General features: G+C 34.1%; 1 protein-coding gene across 6 annotated transcripts; it reads left to right on the top strand.

Moving 5' to 3' along the window:
* Positions 1-3221: 3221 nt before the first annotated feature.
* LOC105178595 (putative transcription factor GLK1) lies at positions 3222-9306 on the top strand. Of its 6 annotated transcripts, none has more exons than XM_088876484.1 (8): positions 3222-3482; positions 3680-3777; positions 5180-5503; positions 5811-5951; positions 6869-7204; positions 7280-7327; positions 7462-7587; positions 9039-9306. In XM_088876484.1, the coding sequence occupies exons 3-8, from the start codon at positions 5192-5194 to the stop codon at positions 9189-9191; spliced, it is 1116 nt and encodes a 371-aa protein (XP_088732610.1). In that variant the 5' UTR covers positions 3222-3482; positions 3680-3777; positions 5180-5191; the 3' UTR covers positions 9192-9306. The 6 variants fall into 6 exon arrangements, with proteins under 6 accessions (XP_088732610.1, XP_088732611.1, XP_088732615.1 ...); XM_088876485.1 differs by having other exon boundaries at positions 3222-3503; XM_088876489.1 differs by having other exon boundaries at positions 3223-3482; positions 9000-9140.
* The last annotated feature ends 4993 nt before the right edge of the window (positions 9307-14299 follow it).

Below are 14299 nucleotides of genomic sequence, written 5' to 3'. Positions count from 1 at the left end.
GACATGATTTGTAAATGAACAGTACTTTTTGTCTCCTACTAAACAACATCAAACATACCATATTTATTTTATATTATCTCCAAAAAATAAATCCAAACATACACACTATCTCTAATACATAGTTATTTATCTTTGTTTTTCTCTCTCTATCTACACATAATACACCAAAATAAATTAAAAATAAAACTAAACATAGTGTAAAAGTTTTGGTTTTGGGCAAGTTAAAAAATTATTTTATGTTGAAAAAAGAATAATATGATAAGTTAGCCGAAAAATTAAAAATTATATTTCTTATCTAGAAACAGAGACTTTATTTTAGGAAACTCTGATTGGGGCTTCTCGAGATTTGTCATAATTACAAATACTCTATTGTTATTTGAAAAATTACGAATTCCTTCCTGATATACAGATACCCCCTAAAATCACAATTATCCTAACAAACCCCTCTACAATAAGTTGTCATAAAACCTACTTGTTAAGGTATTTATGATTTCAGATGGTACTTGTAATTTTTCAAATAATTGTGGAATATTAATAATTATGACAAATTTTAATAAAATCAATTGTAATTTACCTTTTTTGTTCCAGGTATAATTCATTTTTATTAAAACATAAAAATATTAAAATAAATTTATCTAAAATTAAAAAATAATTATTTTATATTTACACGATTAAAATTATAATTTATTAGTTGGAAAGACGACTAATCATCCAACACTATGATGAAGATATGAAGTTGACTAGCAAACAAAGCTGAGGACAGGCCTAAGATAGTGGGTTTCTGACCTACACCAACACCACAGTACAAATTCCAAAACCTAATAATGATTCATAGACCACCTCAAATAGTCTTCCTGTGCACGTGATCAGGAGATGCGCTTCCAGCCTTCCACATTAGGAAATTTATATAAATTTTATTTTTTTAAATAAATCAACTATAATTATGTCATAATTTTTAATTGTTAATAGGATTAATTACACTTAAACCTTTCTAAAAATACGAAATTATTTCAACCTAAGTTTTATACCCTCTCCAAGAATTCACTTTGTTAAGATTTCGACGAAAAATGCTGATGTTACCTAAAAAAAATATTATATATATTAATAATTTTATCATATATTCAACATTCTCATGTAATAATTTTGTACTTATAAAGAAAAAAATGTAATGATGTTAACCTTATTCTATATATATATTATATTTATCTCTATTAAATGAGGACAAAATTAAAAATTTATATAATCTTTTTTGTTTATGTCAGCATTTTCCATTAGGGGAAGGAGGTCATGTGTAAACACTGAACTTTTAAAAGGGATGTAAATATAATTTTAAAATTATTTTAAAAAATATATAATTTCATATTTTTAGAGGGAATTTAAATATAATTACCTTCATTCATATTGAAATTATTAATAGTTAGCATTAAAATAAATTAATGTTTATATAGTGGTGGGATTTGTTATCCCTATTTATTTAGTTTTTGTCTTTTGGTATACTACAAAACCAAAAAAAAAATATTTAAATTTATTATATACATTTTTTTATGAAGCCATATGTTAAAATTAAAATTTATTTGGATTAGTTAATGAGATTATGTTTTATATTGAATTGTGCTGTCAAATCAATATATTTTCAATGAGAATAAGTATAAAAAAATATATATTTTCACTTTAATTGTTATTTTAAAAATTGAAAACATAAACAAAAAGGCTAATTTTCCGGCAATTTTTCTTTATGTGGATTTTTGTCCTTCTGACGTTTAAATTAAATGTACCTCCCCCTTATTGTTATAGAATCAAAGTTGCATTTTTCGTTTACGTTCCTCATGTCACGTTACCAAAGCTGGTCTGAAAAAATAAAAAAAAGACCCAAATTAACTCGGTCGCATATAAGACATGTGATAATATCAAGCCAAATCTAACTATTTCTGTGACAATTCTTTTGATTACAATCTTCAATTGCAATTTTCAAATCGGACTGGCCAAAAGTGCCACTTCACTATAGTTAGAGGACTAAAATTTTATTTTTTTTTTTTTTCCACTCGTGAGGTTAGACCCAACTATATAAGTATTACCTAACTATTGTAAAATTATTAGTACCATTCCGAGGGAATATTAGAGTAATGTACTTCATAGGGTGTCTGTATAAAAATTCGCTACTGAATAAAAGGTGTACTTGCAATTACAACTACAATCTCGAAAAGTGTACTTTTAATTTTTTTTTTAATAATATATCAATTCAACTAATACATCAACATGATTAAGACAAGTTATATCGATTCAACAAATAACTAAGAATAAACAAATTAGAATAACTCACATAAAGTGAGATAAATCTCACACAGCCGATAATATTCGAACCCATGATTTCAAACTTGTTCATGGGATCTCAAGTTTAACCTTAACCATTAGACTGACATCATCGATGAGTGTACTTTTAATTTTATAAAAAATGAATAATATTTATGTAATTAAACCTAATTAACCTCAAAAAGTGTCTGCATAATTTACCCTTTATTTTAATGAATGGTAAATTTTAAACAAATTATTGTGCTAGAAAATGAGACATTTTATGCTAAAAAGTCAGGTTCATACTGTATGTCTTAATCATTGATCTCTACTCCCCTCATTCAAACATAGGTTCCTTTTTATTTCCCAATACACTAATTTCACCAAACTTTTGTCCTTAATACATAATTCAATCAATCATGCTAAATATGGGTATTTGAATTTTTTATTTTATTTTATTTTTATTCTATTTAATACATGACACAAAAGTTATTTTATGTAAAAAAATATTTTTTACATATGATGTGAATATATTAAATAAAACAAAAATATAATTGAGTTTAAAATAAAACGCTACAACTCGGGTGATTTTTATTTCATATTATATTTAATATATTTATTTGTGTGTTATGTATTTATTATATACAATATAAGATTTATAATGGAAAATTCAAACATAAACATATCACGGTGAAATAATTTTTTTCACGAAAGCAGGCGGAGTCGTAATATGTTATTTTTGAATTTTACGTCTCAAATACTTTTCAACATATTATGAGGTTGAAAAATAGTTTTAAAAAATTATGAAATTATTAAAATATTTTCTAAGTTTAATTTTAAATAAACTCAACTTATTTTGTTGTAAAGTTGAGAGAAAAGTTGGATTTATTATCCTCTGTTAATAATGAGGCAATAAAGACACCAACGAATAACGTTATTATGATCACAAGCTTTTGAAGGCACTCAGTCGGTCACTCTCACTCTCATAATTCAGTGGTAGCTCTGAGAAAAAGTGGTGGGGAAGCTCGTACACACCGCTGAACCTAGGGTTTGTTCGATCGATCTCTTAACATCTCCGGTTTTTGGAGTCTGTTTTCCGCTGAGATTCGTGAAAACTCTGTTTAGAGTTACTCATTTGAGCCGCCGTAGTTGCGCATGCCACCGGCGCCGCTGGGGAAGGAAGAGAGGTTGAGGTTTGTTGAGTTCTAATTCAGGTGATCTTACATTATTCGTTGATTGTCTTGAGAATGAAGCTTGGATGTTTTCTAGTGGTGATTCGGACAGAGTTATGGATGTGATGCATTTTACTGTTTTTTTTTCTTTTCTTCTGTTTTTTCTATTGTGAGTGCGTGTGCGTGTGTCTAACTTTCTTTGATTTTTTTTCATAAAGTTGGAGGAGAACTTGGTGTGGAGCTGCATTTAAAGCGTACGAAGTGAACGCAGCGAGTATGATATTGGCCTAGAAAAAGTTGCGCTAGAGAGCATGAGGTGTGTAGTTTCTTGATTTTATACTGTTTGCTAAGTTGACAGATGATTATTTTAATTTTACTTGGAAATAAAGTTTGCCTCCTTTTGCTCTAGCTGTGAGGCTTAATCATTGACGTACAACTATATATTATTGATTAACTTGTACGGGGAAATAATAATTTAATTTGTTTACAGAGTGGTTTGCTGATTTATAGTCGATATGAGGCGTAATATGCTCTTGAAATTGGACGTACTTCTATTTTAGAGAAAATTTCAAATATTTGTGTTTGTTGCTTCATTTTATTTCACCGAATTTAGTTTTGGATCCAGACAAGGCAGCTATGATGATACAATAAATGAGTCAGACATCTGTGTTTGTTGTTTGATCATGGGAATGAGATAGTGTATATTCTTCTTTTTTACTTGTTCCTTACTTTGGCTTAAACTTCTATATGCTATACCATTTTACTTACAGTCTTGGTATAATCACTTTTTATAGCTATAGCTTATCATGGATTCCTGGGGAGAAAAAGTGTGATGGCCGCATGAATAGCGAATTTGAACAATTATCCAGATAACATGTTGAGTGGCATGCTATTTTGGATTATCTGCTCTATATTAGAAGTTATTCAAAGAAAATAGCAAAAATATAAGAGTTTCGCTATGTATAGGCCTCAGTAAATGTGCTGCAAACAGGTGAATTCAATTCTGGGGTTAGCACATAGTCACCAGTATACTTCTGTTGTAGGAAAGGATCCAGATTTGGTCTCACTATTTTGCTTCTAAACCACAGTGTAAGTAAGTTGAACTTTTCCACCATATTTTGGAAGAGATTCTTTTGCCTACATTCCCTCCCTTTTTATCTTTGCTACTAATTTATGTCAGCTGACACTTATCAATCCAGCTTCTTTCATCCTCCTCTAAGAGGAAAAAATATTGAAATAACTGATGAGCTAAACTAGGCAATCACAAACCTTGAAAGAACATTTAAAAGTAAACCGTATAACATGAATAAAGTTTTAAAAACAAAAGAAGATAAAAAAATAACAAACTAATGAGTTTCGCCATCTTGCCATCAGAAAGAAAGAATTGTCATAGAATGAATTTTCTATGTTCATAACCTTAGTTTATTGACCTCTGAATATTTGCATGCAAAAAATTTAGTTTATATAGCTAGTAATATACTTGCACCAACATTAGATTGCATCTATATAATATATATAGCATGGAGAGCATGTTTGCATTTCTTTCTAATTGTATTTTCTGGAACTCTTGCTCTCTCATCGTCAAGGAAGACAAAAATGAGCGAGCTATCCTGACGGAGTTCCTCATGAAACAAAATGAGTTTCTCGATATGTCTGACATGGATTCACTGACAATATTGTTTATTGGTTTTGTGGGGATCAACAATGGGAATGTGTAGCTGGATTCAGAGATGGAGCCAAAAGCTAGAGAATTCTTGGTTGGTGCCGGTGAGGAATCGGAGATGAGTACCAGTATTAATACATCAGCATCCATTGGAAAAGTGGATGAAGAAAGTAAAACTGTTGCAGAACAAAAAGCATCCCCTGTTTCTGCCTCTGCATCAGCCTCAAACCTTGGTTCCGGATCAAGCTTGATTCAGGGAGAGGAAACCGTGAGTAATAGGGGAGATTCCTTTGTGGATAATCGGTCTTCCTTGACAGGTAATAAAGGAAGAAAACCATCAACTCATATAAAAAATCTTCCAGGGAAGAGGAAAGTGAAGGTAAGCAGAAACACTCTACAAAACTAACTTGAATCCTAGGTCACATTGTAAGTGTTAATGTATTAAGACTTAGTCCTCATTGGAGAGACTTACATGTGAATTTGTCTCAAATAATTGCTTTCTCTATCATGTTTGTGGATTTGTTGAATACGTCCTGCGGAAGCAAATTTTAGGAATTCATGGATTGCTATTTATCTCCCAAGTTAAACTGTACGCTTGAACCTTAGTACATGAGTCAGAAGTGCATTGGTGTGAATTTAAGATTTCAAGAGAAGAGATTGAACGGTTCCTTTATTTTTGGAGATAGGTGGATTGGACACCTGAGCTACACAGGCAGTTTGTTCAAGCAGTGGAGAAGCTAGGTTTGGACAAGGCTGTGCCTTCAAAGATTCTGGAGCTCATGGGAATTGATTGTCTTACCCGCCATAATGTCGCCAGCCATCTTCAAGTATGCATAGCTTTTCTTTTCATATTCCTTCATTCTTATTTCATTTCCACAATATCCAGACACCTCGTCTCTTAATCTCCTTTCTAAAAGTTTGCTTATGGTTAATGGATTGTGACGATTGTCCTCTTCCCTATGCCTGGGTTCGGTACTTTCTTTTGTAATCTTCTTATGCTACTAGTCAATAATTCTCAGAGGATTTACTTTGCACAACTTTTTCCACGTGCATCTCTTCTCGTATTTTTAATGGAGTTTTTTACAAGTCAATGTTCTAGGACTTGTTGACTTATGCTGTATGCTTGTACTTGTTGCTTACTTTGATTACAAAAATTAATATTTTCCAGAAAAAATTGTAATACTTTTCATAAAGAATTATAATTGTAATAAGCTGTTGAAGGATTGAAAAAATTCCAGCATCAACACTGTGGGCTTTTATGATATTTCTTTCTGCAAACACTTTCCCGGAGCTGGTAAAGCTGGTCTGGTAATAATGGCAAACTGGCGACAGGATATTCGATGTATTCACGTTTTGGTTATGAAATATGCGGAATCCTGAAACAACTTGGATAATGTGTTGTATTCCCTTATAGTATGTCCCTTGTCCTTTGTCCCAAAGTCCTCAAGCTATCTTATATATCAGAGGTTTTTTCCAATGTAAAGTTCTATACCTGTCAAGATTGGAATCTTTAACTAAAATAACATTTTGTACCTGAAACTTCAAAATTTGTTTGTTCCATTTATGTAGGAGGTCATCCCTTGTACCACAAAGTAAAATACTTATGACTTCTCTTGATGGTTGAAACTTGCTGAAGAATTAGGTCATGTAGTAGTCCTACACATATTTAGATAATCTCTATGCTTATTTCTTGCACAAATAAATGATTTAAATATAATTGTATTCTTTTTTCTTTTAAATCCAGAAATATCGTTCCCATCGGAAACATTTGCTAGCTCGAGAAGCAGAGGCAGCAACTTGGAGCCGGAAGCGGCAAATGTATGGAACTGCGGGCAGGACAGCGAAGAGAGATGTGAATTCTTGGGCTGTACCAACCACAGGGTTCCCTCCAGTGACATCCATGCCTCAATTTAGACCCTTACATGTATGGGGTCATCCATCAACAGACCAACCATTGATGTACATGTGGCCTAATCATCTAACCTGTTCACCAGCACCTCCACCTGCTTGGGTCCCAGGTCATCCTCTGCAACCACCAATATCTGGGGATCCGTCTTTTTGGTCTAGTCACCACCAAGATGTAAGTGCACAGCAGACAAACATATTTTATCAGCACTCTTCTCTCTTTCTGTAATGACTTATCTTTTACATATAGGTTCCAGCACCAGGAATGCCTTGCTTTGCGCCACATTTCCAGCCCACAGTAATTACAAAATCTGAATCTTTTGATTGATATTTACTTGCATTTGTTGCTATTTCTTATACCTGTCTATTTCCAAAATAGTCATGGACATAAATGAGGAAATCTTTGGCTTTAACCAACTAACAATCATGCAGAGGTTTACCATTCCACCAGTTGCAGGCGTACCACCGACTTCCTTGTACAGAGCAGAACCTGGTGTCGGTGTACCCATCGTGCCCACTGGACAAACACTGCCTCAACCATCATTTGATTCTCACCTGGTGAGATTTTATTGTCCTCCCTTTACTTCAAGCAGATTCTTTACAGTCCTGTGAGAGGTAAGAGCTGGAGGTATTTGGTTCAATCAAGAATCAATCATAACAAAAAAAAGAATGAAAAAAGTTATACTTCGTTTGCATATTTTACTACTTCTAAAACAAGATGTTTCTGTCTAAATCATCATGTTCCAAAAAGACTGGCTTGACATAAAATTGTGGAATCCCAATATTACCAACCAAAACTATGATTTTTATTCAATTAATGACCAATGAAGACTGATCTAAGGCCAAATTTTGGATACAACAATCTTTCATGTTTCCCTTTCTTCTATCAAAATTCTGACAACAGGAGACAGTAAGAGGTTTATTATACATCAGCTCCTCTTCTCTTCCTAAAAGCATTTAGAAAATAGTGCTAAAATGTTCAAGCCCCTAACAGATGTTCTGCTAAGTTTCTGAAATACCCAAGAATGGGCGTCTCAATAGTTTCTCAGTGAACCAGGATGGACTCTTGTTTAACCCAAATGCTTACAGTACCTATTAAATTAATTTTAGCAATATTTTACCCCCTCTAGGCATGAGAAGATTTTCAAGGTACCCAAATGCTTACAATGATAGGCATGAGAGTTTGCAGGCTGGTCTCGGAGACTGAAGTTTTGAGATGGATGATTTTCTTGGGGTATTAGGAGAATACTAGGAAAAGAAAGAGAACAATAGAGAAACAAGGCAACTTACCGAACTTGTGGATTTGTATTTATCTTTACCTTTTCCTTTTTTTTTTTAAAAAAAAAAAAATAGTTTACTTCTGTTTGGAAAACAAAATCATAGCATATTGGATTAGTGAAAGGGGCCTAAGTTATTGGTCTGGTGTATATTGAATAAGACACTGGCCTCCCTTTGCATTGGCTTGGCATTCATTAAAGCGTGCATGATTTATGTTCCTTGCAAAAGTATTTTAGAGAACAGTTCCATTATGCCCTAACAATGACTTTTTACGGTTGATGACTTGGTTTAAAGTGCATCAGCACGTCATCAAACCATAAGATCATTTAGCATTGCATCCCATTTCTGTAAACAGTTTCTCATACTTGATGGAGATTGATATGCCAACTCTGGCAAAATTTTTCAGTTGCCTGCACAGTTTACATTAAGTTTGCATATCGTATATCCACTAGAAAATAGGCATCTTTTATTCAGCAAGCATCCTTCCGAGATAATGAAGTGCCATCTCAATCAAATGCTCAACCCCTATATGTTTGGTGCATGCAGATTAGAATATGTGACAGAAACAGATTCCTAATATGCATGAAACTAAAGTTGCATGAGTTTTGAAACTGTAATTCCGTGCAGTTGAAATAGTGAGACGATTTTCTCTCCGTTAACTCTTTAGTCACAGCAGATCAATATTTTGCCAGCATTACCGATGGTCTGACTCGTCATCATAAATGTGTTAGCAGTCTACGGAGAGCATAGATGCGGTCATCGGAGATGTTTTATCAAAGCCATGGCTGCCGCTGCCACTTGGTCTGAAACCCCCGTCCATTGACAGTGTCATGGTCGAATTGCAACGCCAAGGGATATCAAAGATACCACCAACATGCGCGTAACTAGTTGCTCCTTTTTCTGGAGTTTTTCATGTCAATAACAGAACCATGTCCATTAGTGAAAATTTTCCATCGGTTGATGAAATAATCTCATGTGCATATCTTCTTATCTTCTACACTCCTTGGTGCTCTTTTGCAATTTCGTCTAAATTCCTCGTCTGTGATTATATTATCAATTGGCTCCGCGTAGTCAAGCTACATCATATTTAAGTGGGAAAAGTTCTACTTGGGGACTGATGGAGTAATGTGGACTGTTTGAAGTTTCCACACTTGGCATGAAAAACCTTTTTAAGAAAGGAAAATAAGTATATAGAAGGAAACAAAAGTTATTCATCCAAAACTTCCGTTTGGGCTACCGATGAGACCTACGGCAGTTGACGAAGTTGAGTTACATGATTTTAAAGTTGTGGGTTCGAACCTATAGAAAAACCTCCGCTTTGGCTTTGTGATAGGTCAAAAAGTTGGTGTTTTAACTTTTCATCGTAACTGTGATTGTTTGTGGTGTTATACCGTATTTTCAATAATTACTTTAGAAATTAAATTTTATTTAAATTACATTTAAAAAATAAAAGGGCAAATTACATGAGCCTCTCCTAAGATTTGCTAGGATTACAATTATCCATTTGTTTTTTAAAAAATTACTATACCCTTTGAAATTGTCGGTCGTCCAACGAAAATTCTGTCTAACAAATTTTCTCCTACAATATGCTATCACAAGGGGTATATGTTCGACGATCGTTAATTTTATGAGAAATTTATAGATTTTCAAACAATTAAGGAGTAATTATAATTATATTAAATTTCAGGAGAATCTGTTGTGATCTACCAAAACAAATAATACAATTCGTATATTTAAATCCAATAATAATATCATTTATCTTGAAAACCTATATAATTTCTTAAAATGAGTTTAGTTTTAGAATTCAACTATACTATGCATTTACATTGTCGATTATATAATTATGAATCCAAATATCATAATTACTATTTAAAAAAGATACATAAATCCAATGCCAAATCGAGCTAAAATCAGGGCTCTTAATTGGGGTGGGATGAAGAAAGTAGAAACATAAATGACCAAAATCTAAATTCTAAACCAATGGCTGAAAAGCAGTGTCAACTGCAGACAGTAGGATGGCCCCCCCTTGCGTCGCTTGTCCGTATACAGCCTCGTTTCATGAGCGCCACACGATTTTCCCTTTCATGGAGTTCATTATATCAAAAGATAATGCCGCTTTTGACTATGGAATTGGAACATGACAGTGTGTCTACCCAATAATTAGATTAGAACAAAGGGATTTCATATGAGTCAGCCCATCCCATCCATCGTGGTAGGAAATAGCAAATAAGTGAAAGACTTGTCCCCCCCATCTCGCCTCTACCCAACCTCCTTTGATTAGACAAATTAGCAACCCTTGGGCCAAGGTGAGGGCGATTACTCCTGACCCCCAAATTTAAGATGTGCAGTGGGTCGGATTGAATTGATTTGAATTAATCTATTAAGAAAATGAATTGATATGGTCTAGTTTATGCCTGATTGAGATTGGGTTGGTCCCGAGTCGATTCCGAATATAAATTTTTTGGATAAGATCAAGCTCAGTGGCCCAGGGCCGCCTAGTTTGGATTAGTAGGTCAGCTCAACTAGATTTTTCTTTTATAAAAATGTAATTCTTTTCCCGTCATCAAACTTAATTCATCCCGTTTCAAGATTCCATCAAATTTAGTCATCACCATTAATCCGTTATAACTAATGAAATTGCCCAAAAATCATAAGTTGCTCAAGAGAGTTTGGACCCAGACCTTTTTGTTGGAAACCTAATTGCTTCACTACTCCATCAAACACATTCCTTTTTTTTTTTTTTTTCCTTTCTTTTTATTGAATTGGAACGTTACTTATATATAACAATAAAATAAAAAATATGTTAAAAACAAACCATGTTGAAAAATCTCAAATAAACCAAAATCAATCTATTAACCATCTCCAATACCTATAAAATTTCTATATATTCAGATCACAAAAAATTAAAATATAACTAACTACAATAACGCAATCATAAACAATTACATACATCACAAAATATAAAAATACATTAATATATATATATATATAAGTCAAAAACAAATACATAAAAGTTATGCCATCACATACATAAAAGTCATAACTTATAAAATATAAAATATTATTTTAAAAAATAAATTTAATAAAATTAAAACCCCCCACTCCAACCCAACCCATTCCCCTGTCGCCCACCATTTTCATATAGATATTTAAATTTGAATTTTTGTATTGTGATATTTAATTTAATTCGTCGGTTTAAATTATAATTTTTTTAATTTTTATATATTTTTTGTATTTAAATTTAAATAATAAAATTATTTCTATTTTAGGAGGATAAAATTACAAAAATAATATCAAAACAAAAAGAAATAAATGTGAATGATTTTATATGCAAGAAGGGTATATTAGTCGTTTTTAATCCAAAAAGGGTCAAAATTTGTCAAAAATCAATCAATTTCGCACTAAGGGTTCGTGAAGTGCACTTTTTGCTAGTTTCTAACTTTACATCGGATATTTTTAATCACGGTGGCCTTTTAACTTATTTTTACAACATAAGGGAATTTTTAGTCTTTTTAAGAAAATACAGGAGAATAAAATGCAATTTATCCTTTTTTTAGATAGTATTATAATCCGGGGAAAGGTAAATTTCATAAATAGAAAAATGAGGTATAATACAGCAGTGCTCGTATGATATGTTATTCCTCAACGGGTCAAGGGATATGCCATACTCTATAAAGTGCACTAGAGCTAACAGAACTAGGAAGATATTGCTAAGAATCCGTAGTTGTCCTCTATGATTAAGCTAGCTAACGTAGCCGGCAACCTCGAAGTGTGCTTGAACCGTCTCATGTTGCGTTCCCTCCAAATGTGGTAAACGCATGCCCCAAGTAGCGCACGGTATGCCATGTTAATAATGTGTTTGCCCCTCCACTTCCTAGAAGCCCATTCAATATCCATTCTCCACTGTCTGTTAGGCCAAAGAAATCGAATAGTTCGTTTGATAATAGTCAAACAACGTCTACTATACTGACAATGGAAGAACAAATGTGTGTGTGTCACCAAGTTGTCCTCAGTACATAGGACGCATCCTCCTAAATGTGATAACCATTGCTTGTCCGTCGTAGCAAGCTTTTCCTGAATAGCGAGTCAGAGAATAAACATGTGCCGAAAAATTTTAAGAGGTCCAGAAAGTAGTGAATACCAGCCTACTTTTGGACCCGGGGGATCAAATAAGCGATAGAGGGCTTGTGTGGTGACAATATTGCCCGAGAACCGCCACAAAATTTGATCATTACCTCCGTGAATAACAGGTAGTACTTGCAAGATCTCCAAACATTTGAAGTCAGTGATAGAAGGCCATTGCCACTGACCCTCGTGAATGACAGCCCACAACCTGCTGGATTCCTGCAATCCTATAAGACTAGGTCCATGGAGAACTCTCTGAATAAGAGGGCCTAGATGGTGTCAAGGGTCCTTCCATAAATAAAAATCTCGCCCATCACCGATGTGGTAAACAACCTCCGGTCGCAACCATGCCCTTAACCGTATAAGTTTCTTCCAACACCATGAGCCTCTATTTTCAGATATAGTCCAAATAGAGGAGTCCCGAAGTCGTCCTTGGTGTAACCATTCCACCGAAATGGATGTCCTGTCACAACGAATAACATCGCACAATTTTTTACACATGAGGGCCCGATTTATCGTCCCAATGTCTTTCAATCCTTGACCCCCCTCATCTTTCGGTTTACACAACTCCCTCCAAGCAACTTTAGCATACCCACTACTCCTCGTGCCTTTCCATAGGAACTTCCGTAAGCGTTTTTCAATTTCATTAATGACCCTTTTTAGGAGAATGAAAGTCGAAGACCAATAAATACTAAGGGACGAAAGCACAAATTTAATAATTTGCACTCGTCCAGCATATGATAAAGCCAACCCCTCCCATCCAGCAATACGAGACTCAATTTTATTCAGCAAGGGTAGGCAATCAGGTATCGGGAGTCTAGATGATATTAAGGAGAGTCCTAAATACCTCATCGGCAGTTGTCCCTCCTGTAACTCAAGCATCGTCAACAGCTCCTCTTTCATTCCTTGAGCCGCTCGGGACAATATGAGATGACCTTTTTGGGCATTTAACTGAAGCCCCGACCAATCACCAAAGCGATCCAGTCCGTCCTTGAATACACGTATAGAGTCCACCGCTGCTCGACTGAATAAGATAACATCATCGGCAAAATCCAGTTGGAAGATATTGGAGGCTTCACATTTCCAATGAAATTGGAAGCGTCTATTTTGCTCAATAATTTGGAGGAAGACCAAGTGCATCATTTTCATAACAAGGACAAAGAGGTATGGAGATAGTATTATAATTTACAAATAATAGTTGGCTATGTCTATAGAAAACTCACTGAGCTATGCAAATGCCAGAGGTGTGGGATTAACCTTAATATGTAACGATCTATGGTAAGAGAATATCTACTTAGGATCCTCATTGGAAGTGGAGCTAAGCGAGTTGAAGGATGACTCTTTAGTAAGGTTTGCCTGGCAAAGGAGCTAGCAACATGGGTTTTCTCTCCCTTCCCCCTCTCAACTTTGTCCCACAGCAATTTGTGGAAATCTTGGCTTCCAAAATTTCAGGTACAAAAGCAATAATTAAAACAAGCTAAACTATCTTTTCATTAGGGAAACAACAAACAAAAAATTTGCAATATCTGCCTCTTTTGGGCTCAGGCCGAAGCGGTAAAGAGTAGCAAAGTGAACTAATTTGTGAGGGTCAAAGGAATAAATATTTAAATGTTCCAGCAAGTTCTGGAAGGCAGTATGATGAGTTTGAACAGAATAATTAAGTTGTTTAAGTGGGTTTGTGATCCCCATAGGAGGAAATATTCAAAGTGTGGGGGAAGAAATGAAGAAATAATGACGTTTTCACACCTTCACAGAGGACTCAGTTGGAACAAATTGAGTTTTCTTTTGGGAAGTAAAATAAAAAAGAACAAGATTTGCTCTCTTGAGCAGGAAGAAAGACTGGAACTACACAATAGAAGGGATCTCT

The sequence above is a fragment of the Sesamum indicum genome, linkage group LG12, assembly GCF_026168435.1.
Source record: "Sesamum indicum cultivar Baizhima isolate 11 linkage group LG12, ASM2616843v1, whole genome shotgun sequence".
Lineage (NCBI taxonomy): Eukaryota > Viridiplantae > Streptophyta > Magnoliopsida > Lamiales > Pedaliaceae > Sesamum > Sesamum indicum.
Note: the sequence above shows the minus strand (reverse complement) of the source record. Positions and strands in the feature narration are given on the sequence as shown.